This window comes from Salvia hispanica, chromosome 2 (assembly GCF_023119035.1).
Source record: "Salvia hispanica cultivar TCC Black 2014 chromosome 2, UniMelb_Shisp_WGS_1.0, whole genome shotgun sequence".
NCBI lineage: Eukaryota > Viridiplantae > Streptophyta > Magnoliopsida > Lamiales > Lamiaceae > Salvia > Salvia hispanica.
The window spans coordinates 9,970,141-9,992,874 of NC_062966.1; the positions used below are offsets into that span (position 1 = coordinate 9,970,141).

General features: G+C 36.6%; 3 protein-coding genes across 4 annotated transcripts; 1 reads left to right on the forward strand and 2 right to left on the reverse strand.

Annotated features, from left to right (window-relative positions):
- Nucleotides 1–7,355: 7,355 nt before the first annotated feature.
- LOC125204640 (protein SMAX1-LIKE 3-like) lies at nucleotides 7,356–9,410 on the forward strand. Its single transcript, XM_048103346.1, has 3 exons — nucleotides 7,356–8,009; nucleotides 8,107–8,293; nucleotides 8,394–9,410. Exons 1-3 carry the CDS (start codon nucleotides 7,450–7,452, stop codon nucleotides 9,303–9,305), a joined length of 1,659 nt encoding a protein of 552 aa, XP_047959303.1. The 5' UTR covers nucleotides 7,356–7,449; the 3' UTR covers nucleotides 9,306–9,410.
- Nucleotides 9,411–12,324: 2,914 nt separating this feature from the next.
- On the reverse strand, nucleotides 12,325–17,426 carry LOC125207568 (exocyst complex component EXO70A1-like). Of its 2 annotated transcripts, XM_048106967.1 has the most exons (13): nucleotides 17,145–17,426; nucleotides 16,760–16,855; nucleotides 15,809–16,014; nucleotides 15,067–15,164; nucleotides 14,916–14,967; nucleotides 14,451–14,589; nucleotides 14,138–14,350; nucleotides 13,856–14,061; nucleotides 13,543–13,743; nucleotides 13,350–13,449; nucleotides 13,103–13,212; nucleotides 12,889–13,035; nucleotides 12,325–12,743 (listed from the first exon to the last, which is right to left on the reverse strand). In XM_048106967.1, exons 1-13 carry the CDS (start codon nucleotides 17,340–17,342, stop codon nucleotides 12,626–12,628), a joined length of 1,884 nt encoding a protein of 627 aa, XP_047962924.1. In that variant the 5' UTR covers nucleotides 17,343–17,426; the 3' UTR covers nucleotides 12,325–12,625. The 2 variants fall into 2 exon arrangements, with proteins under 2 accessions (XP_047962924.1, XP_047962923.1); XM_048106966.1 differs by having other exon boundaries at nucleotides 14,916–15,164.
- A 3,023-nt stretch (nucleotides 17,427–20,449) lies between these two features.
- LOC125204253 lies at nucleotides 20,450–22,188 on the reverse strand. The gene has a single exon (XM_048102855.1). The coding sequence runs from the start codon at nucleotides 22,106–22,108 to the stop codon at nucleotides 20,678–20,680; it is 1,431 nt and encodes a 476-aa protein (XP_047958812.1). The 5' UTR covers nucleotides 22,109–22,188; the 3' UTR covers nucleotides 20,450–20,677.
- Between the last annotated feature and the right edge of the window lie 546 nt (nucleotides 22,189–22,734).

Consider the following 22,734-nt stretch of genomic DNA (forward strand, 5'->3'; position numbering starts at 1 on the left):
AGGCCATAGTGTTTATGGAATATGGTAGTTTGATTTTTTTGGTGTGTTGGTCAGCCCCTATTATTTTTTGGGTTAGGGTCTAATGTTTTTGTTTTTTTGGTGTATAGATATAGTGCAAACCTAATGTAATGCACATATTCAGGATAATGATATAAGACCCTCAGAAAAATTTCATCATAGGCCATGGACACAAGCCTCCAAACCATATAAAGGGGTGGCTTTTACACATAATATAAGCAGCACATATAAACCCCATCGGCACAGCAACAACTAACAACAAATTCCAGCAAGTATAGCAACAATTCACCATCATAAAAGCACCTCAGTATAATTTAGGCATAGGGCAGTCTGAAAAGCCACCAAACCTAATCAAGGGGTGACTTTTCTCATAAAATAAGCACCACAAACATACCCCATCACCACAGCTGTAGCACCCCACTTTTTCGAACCCTAATTTTAGAACCGTAAAATTTTTATTGATGACGTGGGAGACGTGAATTAAATGATGAGTGAATTTATTACATGAGTTCTTGTGACCAAGTTGTGTCTAGGGTTGAGGCTTGGGTTGAAAAGTCAAACTCGTTGAATATATGACGTGGCATATGAATATTTGAATTAAAGGTGAAATTATGTGGTGAATTATTTGTTTAAGGGTGAGTGAGATTTTTAGGATATTTCCATAAATACTATAACCACATTATTTGAAATTTTCGATCTCTACTATTATTGGAGAAGGAATTCTATTTTTCCGGATTTAATTTATTTCTTGGGATATTTATTCAAATTAAATCCAAAACCTAATTATTCTCTATTTCTCTATGAGAAAAATCGACACCCATGTTGTTCTATGTGATTTTCGAAAATCACATATGTTTGGGAAGGAGGAATTATTTTGTTTGTTTAATTGATCCCTTATTTGATTCCTTCCATACATAAATATAAATATTCTAGCAAATCTTACCATACCTCAAGGAGATCTTGCCATATCTTATTTTAGTTAATATTTAAAATCTATTCCTTATGGAAGAGCCATGATACACGCCTATTTCCAATCTTTAGGTGGGAGAATTATTATTTTATTTTACTCCGTGATATTTTATTCTACTCCGAAAAATATACCAAACAAAATCTTGGCTAAATAAAAGGCCATGATTTTCGAAAATCTCTAGCCTTGAAACCCTAATTCACGCCACTTTTTATTTCTTCCTCTCTACTCCACAATATTTGTTTTATTTAATTGTGGAGAATCAAATCTTCCCAAATATTCTATTTAATTACCTAAAGATTTGATTGAACCCTATAAATAAGAGCAAAACCTACCCTAACTCTAAAATTTTCGCCTCCCACCCCCATTGCACACGCCCCTCCCTCTCTTCTCTTTCTCTCAATTTTCTTCTATAATTCTTCATCTTTTGAGAAGAGTTAGAGTTTGAGCCTCAAGATTTTTGAAGAATCAAGTCTCTACTTTGTTTCTACTGTTCGTTTTGACAAGAAAAGGTACCTATATATTAATCTTTCTTCATCTAACCGATTAATCGGTATTCTTGAACCCTCATGCATCTAGATTGAATGAAAGTGGGATAAATGGTATATGGAAAATATGTGTGCGTGTGTGTGTGTATGCGTGCGTGTGTGTATGCATGACATGTGAATAACCCTCATGTGTGACATAAGTTGATGTTAGATCTAGGATTGTTGAGTGAATAAACTTATATGATGAACGTGTCTTGGTTTTGAATGATAAATGTAAACCGGATCGGTGGGAAAAAGGGGAAAAGCGTTGAGACATGCATGATTTAGGAGTTGATGTTGAAACTAATACATGATATGTGCGTATGTGATTAAAAGGTGAAACCTTGGTTGCGAAGCCGGATAACAAAAGGGAGAAACGTACTTGAAATCTAAGCAGTCAAGGTGGGCTTTATTCTTAAACTCTTTTATGTTGCAAATTTATGAAAGTGGAGAGATAAGGGTGGTTTAAACTGTTATGCCATGCCTGTGATTGTTTTGATGATGTTGTGCGCTTGATGCCTAGTTTGAGAGTTCGCTCCATTGGGCTATAGGGCTATGGATATGTATAAACGAATTCGGGTCTGAGTAGGGCCGCAAACCCTTCCAGGCTAGTGTACACGGTGGGAACGGGAGCCGTCCTTGCTAGTCGGCCGGTCTCGTGGGCGGAAAGTGTGGCCACACTTTCGTCGCACTATGGAAATGTTGTGATTGATGGATTGTTGAGAAAGTGGGGAGTTGTTTGACTGGCCAGTCTATGAAAATATTTTTGTGATACTCGATGATATTTATTTTGATAATTGCAAACTCGAGTTCACTATGGTAAGGGTGGCATAACTATTAAAATGTTTTGGCAACGAGTTCACTGGATATTTCAAAATACTCAGCCCTGCATGTGTTTTCTTTATGTGCAGGTTGAACGGCGACGAGCGTTGGCGGGTGTTAAGCACATTAATAAAATAAGATGGATATTTTGAACTTCGAGTGTAGTTGTGTCTTCATACATAGCTTCACTTTCTCTTGGTTGCTTCCGCTGAATTTTTGAAACTTATTAGTATCATTTGGTTGTTTTGGACTTATTCCTTTTGAATTAGAAGATCGAGACCTATTGTGTTTTTGTTGAATTTATGTCAAACCCTTGACTTTTGATCATAGTTTATGGTATCTATTCTTCATTGATTTTCTTGGTTAAACCGTTGACTTATTGCTTTGATAGTTCGTTTAATACCTTGGTCAAATCTCTTTAAATGAAACCCTAGCCTATGTTCTTATTGCTTTTAAGTCCGCCTTGGTAGCAGTCGCCGTATTTATTATACCCTAGAAAATGTCGGGCTGTTACAACAACACCAACCAATAACATATTCCAACAAGTATAGCAACAATTCACCATCATAAAAACACCTCAGAATAATTTCAGCATATGGCAGCAAGAAAAGCCTCCAAACCTAATCAAGGGGTGGCTTTTCACATAAAATAATCACCACAAACATACCTCATCACCACAGCACCAACCAACGACATATTCCAGCAAGTATAACAACAATTCACCATCATAAAAATCCCTCAGAATAATTCAGCATAGGGCAGTCTGAAAAGCCTCCAAACCTAATCAAGGGGTGGCTTTTCACATAAAATAAGCACCACAAACATACCCCTCACCAAAGCACCAACCAACAACATATTCCACCAAGTATAGCAACAATTCACCATCATAAAAGCACCTCAGAATAATTTCAGCATAGGGCAGCAAGAAAAGCCTCCAAACCTAATCAAGGGGTGGCTTTTCACATAAAATAAGCACCACAATTGGATTAATCGACCAAACATCAGAAATTTCATCATATAGCAGTAGATTAAACCTCCAAACCCAAATTGGGGGTAGCTTAAACAAAACACAATCACCACAGTACATTAGAATGCACAAATTCCAGCAACCAACAACAAATTCCATCAACATAATCAGTCAAACATTACTAATTTCAGCATATAGGGCAAGATTAAACCTCCTAACCCAAAATGGGGGTGGCTAAATCAACATAACAAAATAACCCTATGGATACCCCTAAATACAGACCAAGTTAGAATCTCCAAACCCTAGATAGGGGGTGATTCTTACACAACTCACAATATTAGAGGAGATCTTTCATGTCGGGCAAGAGAATCGGGAGGATCTCCTTGAACCACTCCTCTTCCTCAACAGGACGCTTCCGCCTCTTCACCCACGGAGTTTCAGGTACCACAGTGGAGTCAGGACTCTCATAACCCGGCGTATCAGGGACGATAAGCTCCGAATCTAGCATGGTCTCCAGCGTGTCAGGAACTATGGTGGAATCAGTCACCATCCACGACATAGCTTCCGGATCTGGGGTTTCAAGGAACATAGAGGGCTGAGAATCGGTCCAGGGAGGGACTTCCACCATCGGAGTTTCAGGAACTACGGTGGATATCGAATCACCCGCCTCCCACGAGTATGTGGGGATAGGAAACAGATGGGTTGCAATAGGAGTCAGGATCGACCCCTCCGACGTGTCGAATGTCCACTTCGGTATCGGATTCATACGAGGGAAATTCGGAAGTTGAATACGATTTCCGGCCGAATCTAACCCATAGATGGGGGATAGGGTTTCAGAGGGTACGTCATCCATTTAGGGTAGAGTGGGAAAGAGGAGGAGGCGGCGATTCGGAGGAGGAAGAGGAGGCGGCATGAATTAGTGTTTCCACATAGAGCGAATGAGGGTGAGAGACCGAGAGAGAGAGAGAGAGAGAGAGAATGAGGGTGAGGGTAAGAGACCGAGAGAGTGAGATAGTGAAATTAAATCTGGGTGGAGGGTGTTTTTTAATGGCAATTGAGTAAATTAGTGAGAAGGGGGAGGGTAATTAAATTCTCCAAATATGATAAGTAGAACCGGGACTCCTATTGCCGAACGGACAAAAACGGAAAAACGAGACTCCTATTGCTGGACGGAGGGAGTATAAAGTAAAGTGAGTGAGAAAAGATAGTGGAATGTATGACCCATTTTTATACTATATTTGTTTTATATAATCTAAGAGTTGTTTTGAAACATTTTTATATTCCAACGAACATACAATTGAAAACTCACCGGAACTAGCTATAGAGTGTCCCCTCACTTTTATTCTGAATCTATTCAAAGCTTACCATCGATATTAATAAAGTAAATTAGGGAACATTGATGGCTATTATGATTTTCAAATTGTTTATTAGGAATTCGGGTAGGAAACGGGTACCCGTAATGTCGGGTATGTGATACCCGACACAGGTATCAGGTAATCCCGGTATGTCATAGGGCGGGTATTGGGACAACAAATTTGGCTAAAATCGGGTACGGGTAGACCTGCCCACGGTTCATGAACCGGCGGTTTCGGTTCGGAACCGCCGGTTCCGGTTTTGGGAAATATGGAACCGGAACCGAACCGTGAGGCTGTTTCACGGTTTCGGTTTGGAACCGCCGGTTTTTGGACGGTTCGTAGCGGTTTAGGTTCGGTTTCGCGGTTTCACGGTTTTTTCCGTTAATTTTTTTTTGCCATATAGTTGAAATTATAAAATAAATTGGAACAAGGAAATGGATAGTTTAAATTGAGTTGTTAACACTAAAATGAGGTGAGTGTAAGTAAGGATAGAGAGGAGTATTTAATATAGATAAAAATAGAGAGAAATGAGATCCAATTTGAATTTAAAATCAACATTTAAGAATAAATAAATAAATAAATAAAAATAAAACAAATGGTGTTTTATGCAATCAATTTTGAATAGTGCAGCCATCGCCCACCGTCAACCAATCAATTTTAAAGACTCAACTAATCAATTTTGAAGACTACAACATTAACCAATGTTAATTTATTATACTTTATTTAAAGTAATCAATTCTTCTAAGTTTATTTTAAAATGTTGGATAAATATTTATTAATAATTATCCATACTCCATAGATTCCATGCGTAAAAAAATGTGTTAATCAATAAAATCGAAAATAGTATTATAAAGTTATTACCATAAACCATACAACATAGACTCCATCTTGTAATTTAGTTATTTTTATTTTATTATCTTTTATCTTATGTTTTTACCATCCAATTTTACGAAATAGTATTATAAAGTTATTTTTGCTACAAAATTTTGTCCCACGTTATTGTTTCTACGGATATTACCAAATCTAAAAATGAAAGTTATTTATATAAGAGTATAAAACTCATAAACCGGATCATTCAGCAATGTTATATTTAATGGAGTATAGTTTTAATATAAGGATTAACTATGTTTAAATTTATCATTGCGTTGGCGGTTCGGAACCGTGAAACCCCGCCGGTTCGGAACCGTCCGAAACCTGAACCGAACCACGGTTCTAAAATTCACGGTTTCGGCTCGGCATATTTTTCGCGGTTTCGGTTCGGAACCGTAACCGCCGGTTACGGTTTCGGTTTTAACTGCCGGTTCGGTAAACCTTGGGCAGCTCTAGGTACGGGTACCCAACCCGACTTGTCAGGTGTGGGTACCCACGGGTAACCCATTTTGCCACCCTTAGGTGTATCTACCATTTATAGTAAAAGCGAACTTGGACTCATAATGACAGACGAACTAAAATGATAACCGAGACTCCTTATGACGAACAGAGGGAGTATATATTTTGAAAAGATAAATATACAAATATTTATCTTATTCAAAATACTGAAAATAATTTTTTTTATTGAGATATTCTAAGTGAACTAAACAAGATTACAAGATATTTGGTGAATGAGAGTTTTATATTTACATTATATGTTAAAAATCAATATTTTGAACCGTGAAGTAATATATGGTGAAAGGATTTATAGTATATTTCATTTGAGATACTTTTTATAATAGAGTGAACTTTAAATTAGATTTCAGAAAAATGAGTTTGCCACTTCTAAGTCTAATTCGAAAGAAAGCGAATATCATCGAGTCTCTGAGAAATCATTTGTAATCTTTCAGATTATACTTAACTTCTTATTTCCCATTATACCCCTAAATCACTATAGGACAGGCTCAGGCCCATCTCTGAAGCTAACACTGAGTTTAACAAGGCCCGTTCCGTATCATTAGGGATTTAAGAAATTAAAAGTGATGTAATGGTGAGTGATGATAAATGCATGGGAACTATACATTCTTCTGGAAGACGGTCTAAAAATTTGGATTTCATGCAAAAAAGCGTAATAAAAAATTGAAATAAAGCTAAGTTTGAAACCTTTTAACTCCTTTATTCCATCAAATCGATATTTAGATTGCTTTATTCGTTGGCCTCTTTAAGAAAGATGATCATACTAATAATATACACTCGATCTCGATGGCCAACACACATTTAATTTCCCGAACCCTTCCAACAGACATACTGATCACAGTCTTCTCTCTTTTCAGTCTCTTCTGACTGTTCCCTCTCTTCTTTAACACATCTTTTCTTTTCTTTTTCTCTCTTTTTGGCAAAGTTTGATATTCATGTAGTAATTCACATTTTTTTGTACTCCTCATTACTAAACTCATTATATATAATCATTAATTAATTATTTATATATGCATGAAATATTTGTTGTTGCTTTCCACAAAAGATATGCAGTCTAACTTGATAGGAGTAGTATATTATTCATCAAGCCCAACTTTATCCCTTACAAAGAGAAAAAAAGCTAGAGAGACAACTTAGCTTTGCCTCACATGGCCTCACTTTTTACACTCTTAACATTTATTTTCTCTTTAAATAAACCTTTAGCATTCACACAAAACCAACCATAACAAGAAAGGCACAAACCCAATTCATTTCACCCCTTTATATAGAGTTGGAAGCCACATATTTCAACAATCACCATCAATTCCTCCCATTTCAAAACCACAATATTCTCCTTCTCCCTCTTTTCCCACACACAATAAGACCATCAAGAAAACTATTGCTACTAACAATCAATAGTAATAAAAAATGAGAAGCGGAGGAGGTTACAGCCTTCACCATTCACTAACAGTGGAAGCCACGGCCATCGTGAAGCAGGCGGTGGGCCTGGCAAGGCGGCGCGGCCACGCGCAAGTGAGCCCCCTACACGTGGCGAGCGCCATGCTGGCATCACCGGCCGGCCTGCTGAAGCGGGCATGCCTCCAATCCCATTCCCACCCATTGCAGTGCAAAGCCCTCGAGCTCTGCTTCAACGTGGCCCTCAACCGCCTCCCGACCTCATCCCCGGGCCCCCTGCTCGGCCCACACTCCCACCTCCCTTCTCTTTCCAACGCCCTGGTGGCGGCCTTCAAGCGGGCCCAGGCCCACCAGCGGCGCGGCTCCATCGAGAGCCAGCAGCAGCAGCAGCAGTCCATCCTAGCCCTCAAAGTGGAGGTGGAGCAGCTCGTCATCTCCATCTTAGACGATCCCAGCGTCAGCAGAGTCATGCGCGAGGCCGGCTTCTCCAGCACTCAGGTCAAGGCCAACGTCGACCGCCACAAGGCCCCTCCCCCCGCCTCCCTTCATCCTCTCGATCTCACCCTCCACAGGTTGTTCCACTTCTCAATCATTTTTCATTTTTTCATTTTTCTATACTTTTATTGATAAATTTGACTTGCTAGCTAATGTTTTTAGTATAATTTCCAGTGGCATGCATGATGAGAAGTGGCAGTCGGGAATGAAGAAGCAAATGGCTTGCTGTTGTGATTGTACAGGAAGTTTCGAGAAAGAGGCCGAATTAGCTGTGACGAGCGGTTCATCGGGCGCAAGGCTTCCGTCATGGCTGCAACAGTACAAGGATGACATGAAAAAGCAACTAATTAGTAGCAATCAGGTCAGATTTCAACTTTTTTTTCAACTACTATATGATATGTCATGTAGCTTTCCATTTATTCTAGGAACATATAGTGATACTACTTTAATTTGGTATACAGGAATCTGACAAATTAAAGGATCTTAGTAAGAAGTGGAACACAATATGCAGCAGCTCACTTCACAAGAAGCCACATTTCCTCGAAAAAGTGTGGAATCTATCATCCTCGCCGTCGTCTCCATCCACATCCAACGACCACAACAAGTCTCAAATTCTTCTCAACTGGCCGGTGATCGCCAAAGTTTCCAAACCGGAACTCCTATCAAACCCTAATTCGAGCCCCAATTCAGCTTCCTCGAGCGAAGCAAGCCAAGATATGATGAAGCTCCCTCATAAATTCAACGAGCTGAATTCGGAAAATCTGAGGATTCTGACAGCTGCATTGGAGGAGAAAGTCCAATGGCAGAAGCACATTGCTCCGGACATCGCAAAAGCAATCCTCCGATGCCGGTCCAGGAGGAGGAGAGATAGCTGGTTGGCATTCCTAGGCGGTGACGATAACGGCAAGGAGTTGATGGCCAAGGAGGCCGCTAAGGTCGTGTTCGGATCCGAACACGACTTCGTCGTCATCGGCCTCAGCCGCTGGAGAGATAATTCGGCGGAGGAGGTGGCGAGCGGCAGCAAGAGGGCGAGAGATGAGCATGGCGGGGCGGTTTACGATAGATTTGCTGAAGCGGTTCGAGATAATCCGAGGCGGTTGTTCTACGTCGAAGATGTTGATCAGATGGACTACGGCGGCGTGAAAAGGTTCGAGAGAGCGATGAGAAACGGCAGCGTTTCGATCGGGGAGGAGTGTTTCCCGCTCAAAGACGGCATTGTGGTGTTCAGTTGTTGTGCGGTTGATAATGGAGAAAGAGAAGAAGAAGAGCATTGTGTATCGTTGGATTTGAACGTTGCGACGGAAGAGAGGAGTGGGATTAGGATTCTGGATTCAGTTGACATGCAAGTCATTTTTGGAATCCAAGTATTGTAAATTAGATACTAGTACTATTAGGGTTTGTTGTTCTTTCACATATAAGTTGAAATGTAATGTTGATTAACTATTAATTCAATTATAATGTTACTCTTTACTTCTTAATTTGCGCATATGCTATATGTATCACAAATTTGTGTTGACATTTTAATGTAATCGTATTCACATTTTTAATACTTTATGGTGATGAGTTAGCAAGTTAGTCATTTAAGAAAAGTTAGCATTGTACGCATGACCCCTACGTTACTAGTATTGTGTGCTTAATTAGTGTCTTTGTTACTTACTATGATTATGTGCCATTCATAATAAGTTAATAATTATACACTCATCATAAAATGTCATAACTTTATTGAGTTCCTTTTTTTGTAGTCACAAATCTTGAAAAATCTTGTAAATCATTGTTGGAATACTTTGCTGTGGTTTGAGAATCCAAACATAAACTTTCAATTATTACATCAATATTAAACAAGTGGATTGCCTTAGAATATAGTACTATGAAAATAGTGGTAAAAGTATTTATTGAAAGCTCGCTTTAATTCACAAGTAAAATTTCAAGTTAAAACGCGCCATAATTTGCGTAATGCAGCAAATAAAAAGTAATGACTTCCTTCTTTTTTGTAAAAAATAAAGGAAAAGAAAAAGAAAGTTGCCGTTTAATTTATTGCTTTCCTTGGATAGGGAAAACTTGAATTTTTCTTTAGAAAAATTAATGAGATAGTGGATTAGACACTTAAACTTATACTAATATTGAAATAAGAGCTAGTATTCGATCTTTGAGTCACAAAAATCAAAGAGGATCTTTAATTACTTTGGAGTCAACAAAATTAAAGAAGACAATGAACCCTAAACTTCGATTCTAGAACCAACAAAAGAGATGTTAATCAGTTCAAATGATGAAACATCATCATACTTTATCGCAAAGATTAACACACTAAAAGCGTTGGGGCCATTCAACTTTCTTCTTTTTCTTCAATTTTCTTTTTCTTTAATTTTTCTTTTTCTTCTTCTTCATCGTTTAGGCAGGAGGCGGTTAATGTTATGATTCAAATTAAATAAAGTTTATATTGTTTTATGCATAAACATTTTAATAATTATTTATAGCCTATATGCGAGGGTAAATAGAATATTTGTCGAAACTAGTGGTTTACCTCAATAGTATATACTATCAGTTCAGTTTATTCATACATACACAAAAAATATCAATACAATAAGATCCCAAAAATTCGATAAAGGACTGTATATGGTTGCACTCTTTCCAAAGGAGTCTCTTTATTTTATTCCGTTAATATATGAGTTATGCGCTTAAATGTGGCTAATTATCATAATCAAAATAATCAATCCTTTCAGGATCGATCATTAATTATTAATTAAAAGAAAATGATGCAACTGGAATCCTCCAACTTTCATAAATTATTGGAAGCGATCGGATGATTGGCTCTTGTCTTTGTCAACAGCAGACATGACCTCGAGCTTTGTTCCCATTATTTGTTATGGACTCAATCATATCATCAACAATTGTGTTTCACTTAGTGGCTAATCATATAAATCAAGATATACTACATTTTTATATATTATTCATTTAATTGTTAATCAGCATTTAATCTTTCAATCAGACCGTAATTCGTATTGTGGATAGAAATGATTTCCTCAACCCGACTTACTTTTCAATTAGTAGTTTACTTTTTGTTTTTTATATGGTAATTTTCTTTTGTTTTATCTCTTTTTCATGGCAATAGATACAATATTTTTGTACATGGCATCGTGTTGCCACCCAATTTTCTAACAAATGTATTAAATGTTTTCCTTTCGGCGATCGGCTTCTCTAGTAATGCCAATATGATTGGATTTAATTAATGCCGTTAAAACGCAAAAGCGAATATAAACAAAAATCAATAAGAGATTATATAAAACAATATTTCCTGATCTGTACATTTTGTATACATAAAAGAGCATGTGAGGGGTGTGTATAAACATTTGGTATCTAAAAACAATGATTGAAATATGATCGTTTTGGAAATATGATTAAATTATAATGACAAGTAGCTGTTCAAATAGAAAAGGCAAAGATCAGCTAATATAATCTATAAATGATTATGAATATATAGAAAGTCCCAAAGGCCCCTAGAAAAGCAAAAGGTGCCATGCACTAAGTGTCTTCCCTTTCGAAGATACTTATATTAACATTTTGTTTAAACCTTACACACTTTGTTAAGGCAGTTCAACTTTTCTCACTATTCATGTTACACTTCCAATTTCTGCCTTCTCTCTCTACACAGACATCATTAGCATAAGCATTGGCATGGAGACAAAGTTTCCACACATTGATCTTTTGCAGTCTTTGTTTTTAGGAAAAGAAAAGTGAGAAATGAGTCTTTCAAAAATGGTTGCCTTTCATAAAGCTTATTCCTTTTATTTTGTATTGCAACTGATTTATGCATGAAAGTAAGGGTTGCCTCGGATCTCCAACCCCCTCTCTCTCTCTCTCTCTCTTACTATATACTATAATCACACAAATAATGATGAATGCCTTGGATCCCACAAATCAAATCATCATATTTTACATTTTTGTGGATAAAAGCTTACACAAAATGATGGAGAAAGAATCCATATATATATTCCTGATCAAGGTAGGGCTCATGACTCGCTGGTAAAAAAAGAGCATTTCAAACACAATAAAAGGTTGTTTTCCCCTTTTTCTTTCTTTCTTTTTTCCCTTTTGTTTTGTGGGAATTAGGATATGGTTTGATGATACTGTTCCCAATTATTGTTTGCTCATTCTAGCTTGTCCAGCAGGAGAGGATGGTAAGGAACTAATTCATCTCATGCAGATGGATAAGTAAAAAGAAACAGCAATTTTTAAACACACTTTACACTTTTCTAGAAGTGAAACTGAGCAAGATACTCAATACTTTACTGTACTAGATTAATATGTATGTATCAACAATTGTAGCTGAGCATAAAACATTGATCAACCTAAAACAAAAGAATAGGAAAATACTTGCAGACATCAAGCTTCGAGTTAAGACAATTAAGAAATAGGAAAATACATTTGAAAAGGTATGCATACACCTTACAAGAAAATTATCCGCCAAAGAACAAATGATCTATCAAATTACTTGGCTATACAAGATTACAACACAAAATATTTTCCAATTCTGGTTAATAATGATGTACAATAATACATATTATTGACACTTTACAAAACAAATGCTCTCATTACAACGTCGTACCAAAATCATATCCTACATCAGCAACAATACACCTTATCTGAAGGAGGCATCAATAAAGCCCATTGTGGAAGAGTAGAGCTCACATATGATCTAACGCTTAGGCTCGTTCAAAGTTTTTCCCTCGAAAAATTCACCCAGCATGTGTTCAAGATCCTCAGGTGTGTATCTGATGTATTTCTGGGGATTCTTACCATTCTCAACCAAAGGCCTGCTCAATATCAAAAGGGCATCTAAGTAACACAAGAGGAAATGTAATATTGACATTAACTCTAGTTTTGATGTTGAGGAAATTATAGATTGATTAGAGAAAAAAATCACGTTGCAATTTTACTGAAAGAAAGCCAAGCACCCACCCAAACCGTTTAATGAAAGATCGGTAAGCAGGAAGCAACACTTCAGCAACAGCAAGCCTCAAAGATTCTCGAAGCTCAGTGTCTGGAACTGTCCATTGAGATTGTCTTTGATGAAGCTCTTCAAATTGCACGTTGAATGTCTTTAATCTAGGGATGCACAACAGTGGTTAGTCAAACCAGTCAACTATAACAAAGCATCTCAAAATAAAAGCACCTGTCCTTGACAATTGCTCTAGAGACTCCACTACTATTTCCTCCATCGGCACCAACCGAACTACCACCTCCTGATGATGTCAGGCCTTGAACAGAGAGACACTGCAGAATCTGTGGAACACATTAAGTTGTAATTTCAGATGGACGCTTCTGTGGATGAATTTGTGAACCCATTAAGTTGTAATTTCACCTAAAGAGTCTTAGCTAACTTTTCTCACATGGGGGAGAAAGAAAAAGAAAGAGCTAACCTTTGCCCATGCAATCCGCTTATATTGGTTTGCATGTTGTTGCACAACTCTCCTATGTCTCTGAACCCAATCATCCCCTAACAAATCTTTGGCTTCAGACCTACAGTAACCAGAAACAAGCAACAATTTTTTCAATCACAAGCACCAGCTAATAGCATGGTTATATCTAAATACAAGTCTCATATTTACAAACCTGCGTACAGATCTGACCATATAATGGATGTTGTTCATCAGAAACAAATGAGTCAGAGAGGTGTCTCTATATTGCTTGGATTTCCCATCCAAATTGGTTTGGAGAGCCTGCATGATACGCATTGTGACAGCAGCAAGCTGAGAATTTGAGTCATCTTTATTTTCAAATTCTTGGAAAAGTTGCTTCAGTGTTGATTGGTAGCTGAACATGGTAAAATAAGTACACTCAAAATCATTGGGTGCCCATTATCTATTTAGAAGCCAAAAAACTGTAGTCTTAGTAGATACAATAGGCATACTTCGGAATGACTTACTCAAACAAGAACTTCACATAGTTTATGACATAGCTTGTTAGAGGGTGGACAGTCCCATCAGCAACAGCAGTTTTAGTAGCGTCCTTTTCCACTGCTTCTTCAAAGTCGCCAAAGGTCTCTTGTGCTGTTTGAGCAAGCCTTTTTGTCAATCCTAAGGCAGAGTCCCTAATTTCAGTGCAAGCTTTGCCTCTAAAAAGTGCTTCAATCTGCCAAAACGATTCATCATTTGCCAAAATCAAGACATAGATGTTTGATAGTTGTTCTATTGAAATTTATCCTTACCTCTGAGTGAAGCTCTCTCATAATTTCATACATATCTAAGAGAACAAATAACTTTTCAGGAGATCGCTTGCTTTTAGCAATTGCATCTCCAAAGCTAAGTAGTACAGCAACACTCCCAGCAGTAACTTCAGCAAAGCACTGATCCATGAGAGGATCAAATCCCTCAAAAATTTGATCGCAAACTTTACGCTCTCCAGCAAACAGCAACTTAACCTGTATGAGGATGATTGTATTAGTTGTTTCAGTTAGAACCAATGATATGCACATGAGCATTATTCACTAGAAAAAAAGTATCATTAACAAAATGGCTTACAGCTATTCGCATATAATGTATCCAATTCCCAATCTTAGCTTCTAAAATTTCCCATTGCATCTTTTGCACATCATCTTTGCTGAGCTTTTCCACTCCCAATTTGCGCAGGCTTTCTTCTAAAACAACAGAACGGGTATCCCTACATAATATAATGCAAATTTATTATATGGAAGGAAACACGACTTAGATACAGATAAATCTAAGTTGATATTCTATGAATGTATGTAAAGCTGTTTTTGCTATCCAAAAAAGTTAGCAGACTGAGCTGATGGCAAAACTTACTGCCTAATACCGATATAAAGTTGTACAGTATCCTAATATCAAATGCGTGGGACCCATAATACAATTAATATCTCTGAAGTTCAGTTTACTGGAAAAATTATCTCAATGAAAACTTAAAAAGAAAAGACAAACAAACATAATTACCACAAACTCTAGCTACAAGGCAGAAAATGAGACATTTACCTATATGTTTTTTGTAACTGCTGTTGATTCCCAGCTTGTACCATCTGCAATGCTAAATCATGCAACAGAGGTAAAACTCGAGGGGGAATTAAAGCTGGTGTAGTGTATACAGAACTTTCGGATGTATTATTTTGATTATCGTGGTGACTACTTGAAGATTGAATCTTTCCCGTAGAATGTCCAGGTGATTCTGATGGTCGCATAGAATTGGGGAGGCACTCAAAAAGTCTTTCAGGTTCAACAGGTTTGCTGGAAAATTTAAAATTTTTTAGATAGAATACATAAATATAACATGCAAATGAACAGTCAAATAGTATTTATAAAAATATAATTAGTGCTCACAAATGAGCAGCAAAACAAAAAAATAATGAAACAGGGTCCACCTAATGAGCTATCAGTGAAATATATACTCTCAATCGTGAAAATGAATTGGTGCAGAAAAGTATGCTTTAATAAGGATCATACATAAAAGGCTGGCAGAAAACTGACGTTTATTGGTTTGTGATATGATTCTTCCAGATGATCAACTTATTTGTCTACTTTGTGATTATATCATACCTGTACATTTCTCTTTAAGATATCTATGTTGGGTATAATTAATTTAGATTTGCTACAGATTTGTGGATCAGATGACATCAAATTCTATTATAGATCCTATTCCTAATTAATGCGGACTGAACTTAGTCTTATGTTTATTACAATCAAGCAAATATTACTTATTGATCATTTCATTTCCCATAGATTTGGTGCACACTAAGTCAAATGCAATTACCACAATAATATTTCTGTGATTCTGTGGTTTTAGTGGACCCAAAGTATGCATCAAGCAAAGGAAAAAAAGAATATTAAAACATTGATACTAAGTGTTTAGAGACATAAAAGGAAGAACTAACCTGTACGACAATAATAGTTGTTTGAACTCCTCTTCTAGCTTTGAAATAGCCTTGGCAAGTAAATTATTTGTGTGGTTGAGGACTCCATCACTACTCTTAAAACTTCTGTTGTTGCTGAAAAACTGGACGTTGTTCCTTAACTGCTCAATTGCTTGAAGATAACTCTCTAGGTCCTCATGTGGACCCTTCAATATTTTAGCCTCAGCCTGTAGACAGACACACAGAAAAGATAATTTAACAGAAGCATAAAAATCAGTGTCCGCAAATAATAACTGATGTTGAACATAGCAGAAAAAGATATATCCAAAGTTTAAAAGGGTAGACTGATGGATTTTCAAAGCACCAAGCTCTATAAGGTGATCTTCTAAAGACATTGGTGAAACAAAATCTAGATAACTTTCTCTCAAAAAAATACTCCTGATAACTGATTTTGTGTAGGTTTTTATCAGATGCTGCTTAGTCAAAACAATATTGCTATAAAAATCACATGCTCCTCACACTTCAATATCAAGCACGCAATCCTTTTCTGTTAATTTAGGGTAAGAATACGTTCTATAATATTCACCATTAGTCAGTCAGGAAATCAAAGGATAAGTACGACCATTAAGTTTTTAAACCATTTTCTTCTATTTTTCGTACAGATACTAAGGTAACATATTTTCAACCATCAGACTTCCATATCCATTCCATATGCTATCAACTTGTTTTGCTGCTCCACCTCTTACCTCAATTCAGCAAGGGATATGTAATAATAACAATAATGATTAACATCAAAGAGAGATTATATCAAAATAATAGCAGGTGTAAGAAACTAATGAACTTTATCCTTGTATCCTTAACATTTAATAATATCGAACTCGGTAATAAATTATTATGGTATCGTTAGTTGTGAAAGCATATAAAGGCTATTCCGGAGATGATGAATATGTCTCCTCAAATACAGAGTCTTACCTGGCGAGAAAGATCAAACTGTGACAAGATGACCTCAGCGGCCTTCAAGGTTTTATCAATATTCTCATGAGCTCTCCGAATAGCATGTGTTCTAAGCTACAGAAAAGGTAGTGAAAGAAATTAGTAAATAACATAAATTTATAACATACAGATCATTTACACATTCCAAAAGCATTTTGCTAAAGATCTCATATTTGTTGATCAGTTTAAATCATTTCAAAAGCATCAAAAGTATCTGGGAAGCGAGAAATTGGATCTTCTTTCTAGTTCATTGCGCACTCATCATTCCCAACCAATTAGAAGGGTTAAAATTCAAAACTTCCACTCAGAAATTAACTTGCCGAATCACGAATTTGAGAAGAATTAGAGAAAAAGTGAGTTGTACTTGAGTTGGACGCATGGCGGTTTCGAGAGCGGAAAGGCGGTGGTCAAAAGATCCCAAAATGGATACCATATTATCTGTGATGGACTGGCTCTTCAACAGAGCCTCCCTCATCTGTGCTGCTCTCTCACTCAGTGTATCCGCTCCCACTGCCACAACTCCGCCGCCTCCTGCTCCTCTTCTTCTCGCCGGAATCCCCATTTCTTGTTTTTGTCAGCCTGAATTCCTGTTCGGTAGGGGAGAAGTCTGGAGAGAAACACACGCACTAGTGTGCAAAGGGATGAGATTTTTCTGTTTTGACAAATTGCATACGGGACCTCGTATTTATGTGTATTTATATTTGTGGGAGCTTGGTTATTAAGTATTTTTTAAATTGGTAAAATCTGAGTAAAATACATATGAGTAGAAAACTTAAAAACCAAGAATAGATGCTATTTTGATCATTATAAAATTGTGTTATGCTTTTAATTTTAATATGAAAAATGTACCATTCTGGAAAGCAATAGTACTACTTATAATACTAATATTAATTCGATGTAGGTAAAATGTGATTATGGTTTTGAAGTTTGAAAATCTCGATTACATATATTATCATGTATGCGATGCAATGTCTCTCAAATATTTATTTGTGTTTAAGAGATTCACTTTTTTAGTAAGAGATAAAAAATTCTCCACGCCAATCTATAGATTATATGTATAAAGTTTAAGGGTGAATATATTGAAACAAATGAATAAGTAAAATAAAAGAAATACAATAAAGGAAGGTTCCTATGATTAGTGACTGCTGTAAAACATTAAAATTAATTGCTACAACATTCATGAATTTATGAAAATTGAAAACGGTTAAATATGATTGAATGCCAATTTCTCAAATATAGATATAAAATTGATATAAGTTGTATTTTTAGTCATTCAATTCAATAAGAAAAGTAGATCTATGATGTTTTCCTAAAAGCCAGGCACTATAATATTTATGAATTACTACTAATTTCTTAATTTCTCAAATGCGCGTTGATCATTTGTATCATTTTTGAAGCGATTTCTCAGATTTTCTTTTTCCATAACAATTATAGAATACAAAATTTAGTTATATAGATATATTTCAAAGTAAAAGGGGTAGAAATAAATGAATATAAAGTTGAGGGGGCAGGATGACAATAGAACATAGTGGTGAATGATGAGGTGGCCTACAGTTAGTTGATTTGGTTTGGACAGGTAACAAGTCATTTCCCGGACAGGGTGGCCGAATTTAATTATTTTACTCTAAATTCTAATCATAACGGCAATAATCAATCAATTTATCTTTTTTCTCGGAAATAAAAATCTATATCTATCAATCTATCTACACAAAGGAATATGCTGCATTGGATGTTTCATGTTTGTAACTAGGATGTCAATCTAGCCCGAAACCCGTGGGTCGACCCGAATAATCAGGTAAAAGTATAGGGTTAGGGCCGGAAAATCGCAACCCAGATACAGAATAGGGCTACACGGGCTGTCCCGTTCGGGTCAGCGGATTATGCGGGCTAGCCCGGGTGGGTTGCGGGTTAGCCCATGGGTTGAGCATTTAAAATAAAAATATAATTAAATTTTGGGTTATATATTTATATGAAGTATATATGGTAATTACTTATATGGTAATATGAAGTATATACTTATATGGAATATAGATGCTATTAATATTTACTCATATTAAATGTTGCATTACGTCTTTCCTCTCGAAGAGAATGATCCGGTTGAAGCTTCAAAAGTTATTGATGTAGAAGAATATCATGCAACTTCATAGAATTTATTTTTGACATACTACTATCTATACTATATTTTTTAACTACTTAGAATTTTTTGGGGGGTATATAATTAAGAATGCCATTCAGCTCCTTTTAAATGCATGATTTCCATTTAACTGTAGTTAGATTCACATGTTCTACTAATTATTGATATGTTTATGTATTTTGTTTCAATCTTCAATTGTTATTATTTTATTACTCTTTATCACTTTGATAACACTTTACATTTGCTACAATCTATATTTTCTTTAAGTTAGAATATTAGATTGGAAAGAAATTAACACATAAGATCACTTTTGGCCCGAATAGCCCGTGGGTTAGCTCGAAATCCGAAGATTTAGGGCTAGGGCCAAAAATTTATAGCCCAAAAAATTCACAAAACGAACAACCCACACCAAAATAGCCCGACAACCCGAGTGGGTTGGCCCGAACCCGAACGGGTTAGCCCAATTGACATCCCTATTTGTAACTATTGTTGAATGAGAATGGTGTCTTTGTGTAAGGAATAGGATGTTTATAGTTATAGCCTATCTATATATTTATGAATATTTATAAATTCTGAGTATAAATTTAAATATTTTATAAATTTAGGTTATGAATTTAAATATTTTATATCTATAACTAATTCAAACATGATTAGTCACCGTTACAACTCTATTTAAAATAATAACTTATGAATAATTAAATACTAATATTTTAATATAATATGTTCTAAAACTCTATTTTAACATATTTAAGATTTACAACTAATTTGAATATTAAGTTAATAGAACGTAAAGTAACGGCCAAGCATTCACTACTATCTTTAACGGCCGATGAAATGTAAATACTATATATGGGGAGTGTTATATTGCTAATTCTATATTTAATTGTTAACTATAATTAAATAATAGTCATTAGATATTCAAATTAAAGGCCTAGATCATTAATCCTGAAATATCATTACAATCAACAAAAAACGTCAATAAAGCCATATGATTAATTCCAAAAAATATCAATAGGGATATTAATGTCAATTAACTACAAAATTAGTTATAACCAACTTTCAAAAGAAATCCCAAAACTTTAAATTCATATAACATATCAAATTAAAGATAATTTTGTAAGGATTACCTTGCTATCACTGTTATATGTTCTGTCTTTCATTTGGCTCTGATTTATTTAAGGAGAATAATTTGCAGCACAAATATGATGAAAATTCAGGATGTTCTCATCACTACAGATTCACATGTCATATACTAATAATACTCCATTCCAAGAAAATGAAAACAAACATATGATATCAGACATAAAATTTCATTCGTGTTAACCTTTTTGCACTTTTAACAGCATCAGTTTTTTACCATGTTTTGAGTTTCACCTTCTTCAGCAGAAACAGTGAAAAAACTATGTAGATTCTCTGAAACACACAGCTCAAGATAGGCTAAACCCTCTTAACTTGAGATCCTCACTTGTGCAGTGCTGATCCACATATGAATAGCCAAGTCAAGACAATAACACGCCCACACATATCATTTTGGATGACTAAACACCAATCTTTTGATTTTTTCTGCAATGTACAGTTGATCCCTATAAAATCAGCTCATTTCCAACATCTCACACAATAATAGTCTGAATAAATCAATATACCCTCAATGCTACCATCTAAAAGACATTCTACATAGCCAATAGTTGTAGAAAGAATTCAAATAGGTAAACTTCAATTTACCAAATCCTAATTCCTTTTTCCATTATCTATATATTCAAATTTCAACCAAAATTTTGGACAATTTCCTGCAAATGAGTCACAACTTCCTCTGCAACAATCTCAGGGGAGAATCTCCCCTTCATGTCGACCCTAGCTTGCACTCCTTTAGCCTTAGCCTCATCACGGTTGCTCACAACACGCCTCATCAAGAATCGCAGCTGATCAACAGATGGCTCCGCCCACAAATGCCCCTTGAAGGGTCCATCCTGGACCTCACTCATCCTATCATAGGGCAACGGATAGCTATTCTGCTCCATCAAGTACTCAGTCGGGCCGGACCAGTTGGTGGCAATCACGGGCAATTCCATTGCCATCGCCTCCACCACAGGCCGGCCCCACCCCTCGCCTCTAGATGGAAGCACGAATGCATCAGCCGCCTTATACAACCTCGGCAGTTTAACCTGAGCTATGTGGCCATCAATCACATAAACAGGTGCCAATCTATCATCCAAACTCAATCCCTTCACATACATAACAATCTTCCTATCAAAATCACTCTCTGTGTGATATGCATTTGTCAACAAACACAGAGCAACACCATCTTCTTCACCAAACTCCTCTAAATAAGCCCTCAATAAAACATCCCACCCCTTTCTATGCTCCCATTTGAACACACTCAAGAAAACAAACTGGGCTTTTGAGATAAACTTTTGTGATCCTAACACAACCCGGCTCACGGAATCCAAGCTCAAAGGCTCGACCTTTAACGGATCGAAGAAGGAAGAATCGACTGGCTGGATGATCTTCCTCACCTTCAATGGATCAACCCCACTTTGAGTAAATGTAGCAACATGGAAATCAGTAGGAACCCACACATAATCCATTCGATTACACCTCCCAGCATGCTCCTCATTCACTCTGTCACTCTCAAACATAGTCCTGCCCACAACGGCCTTAAACTGACCGTAGCCCGTAGGCGGGCAGGGTAGGGTTTGGTAGAGAGCCGGATACCAAGCCCCGGGCTCGCTGTGGCAAATTACTATGGTTCGATTCGGTTTGCATTTGGTATGGTAGAGATTGGTGGCGAGATTTTTGATTTCCGAGGGCAAACCCACCCAGAATTCCAAATCTTGGAGATCAGCGTAATGCTCGATGCTCAATTTGAATAATGGGGTTTTCTGATTGTTGATGAAGGCGTTGAGTGCGAGAATGTAGGACCAGGCTTCGGAGCTGTAGCCGCCGCCGGAGAGGAAAGGGGCCATCCATAGCAGGCAATAAGGGGGTTCGCTAACGTCGGTTTTCGTAATTGTTGGGGGCGAAATTTTGAGGTGGGTGGATTTGAGGAGGGATGGCAGGGAGGGGGCTAAGATGGTGAAGGAGATCGCGAGGAGTAGTATGAAGATCGAGATTAGAGAAATGGGTTTGGTGAAGAAGCTTCTTCGGATTTGAGGAGGGTGTGGGTTTTGGGGATGTCCATTTTCATGTGAATTCATGTTTTACATCTACACTAGGAACATCTGAAGATATTATTGTTGAGCAAGCAACCGCAAAATGGATAAAAATCAAGTATCATCAAAAGAAATGGAAGTATAAACTACTCCCTCCGTTAAATAGTAAGGGCTCGTTTGATAAGTGGTGTGGAATATGTCTAGTTTAGTTAGTGATCAAGATTTAGGATCAAGTTAGGAAAAGATTTAATTTTAATAACACCCGTTTGATATTCTAGTTAATTTTTTTTCTATAAAGTCCACTTTGTTTGGTAGGGAAATTATAAAATCAAAAATAAATTGTAATGACATATTTGACCTTATCAAATAATTCCTTATATCAATTCAATAATTTCTTATCTTTCTATTATACTTAACAAAGTTTTTGAAAAACTAAATAAAGCTAAGAACATAGGTATCTTCGTTGTAACATAACAGAAACTTTCAATCCTTAGCTAAATGCCCTCTGCACCTTTTCTCTCTTTTTCTTTAATTGCTTTTTTCCTTTCATTTTTGTGTGCTACAATCAAATCTCAATTGTTTTAAAACACTTTTCATCTTCATTCTTCCACTTCTTATTCCTGGTGTTCAAATCAGTGGTGGGGAAAATCCTCATATATTAAGCCACACGG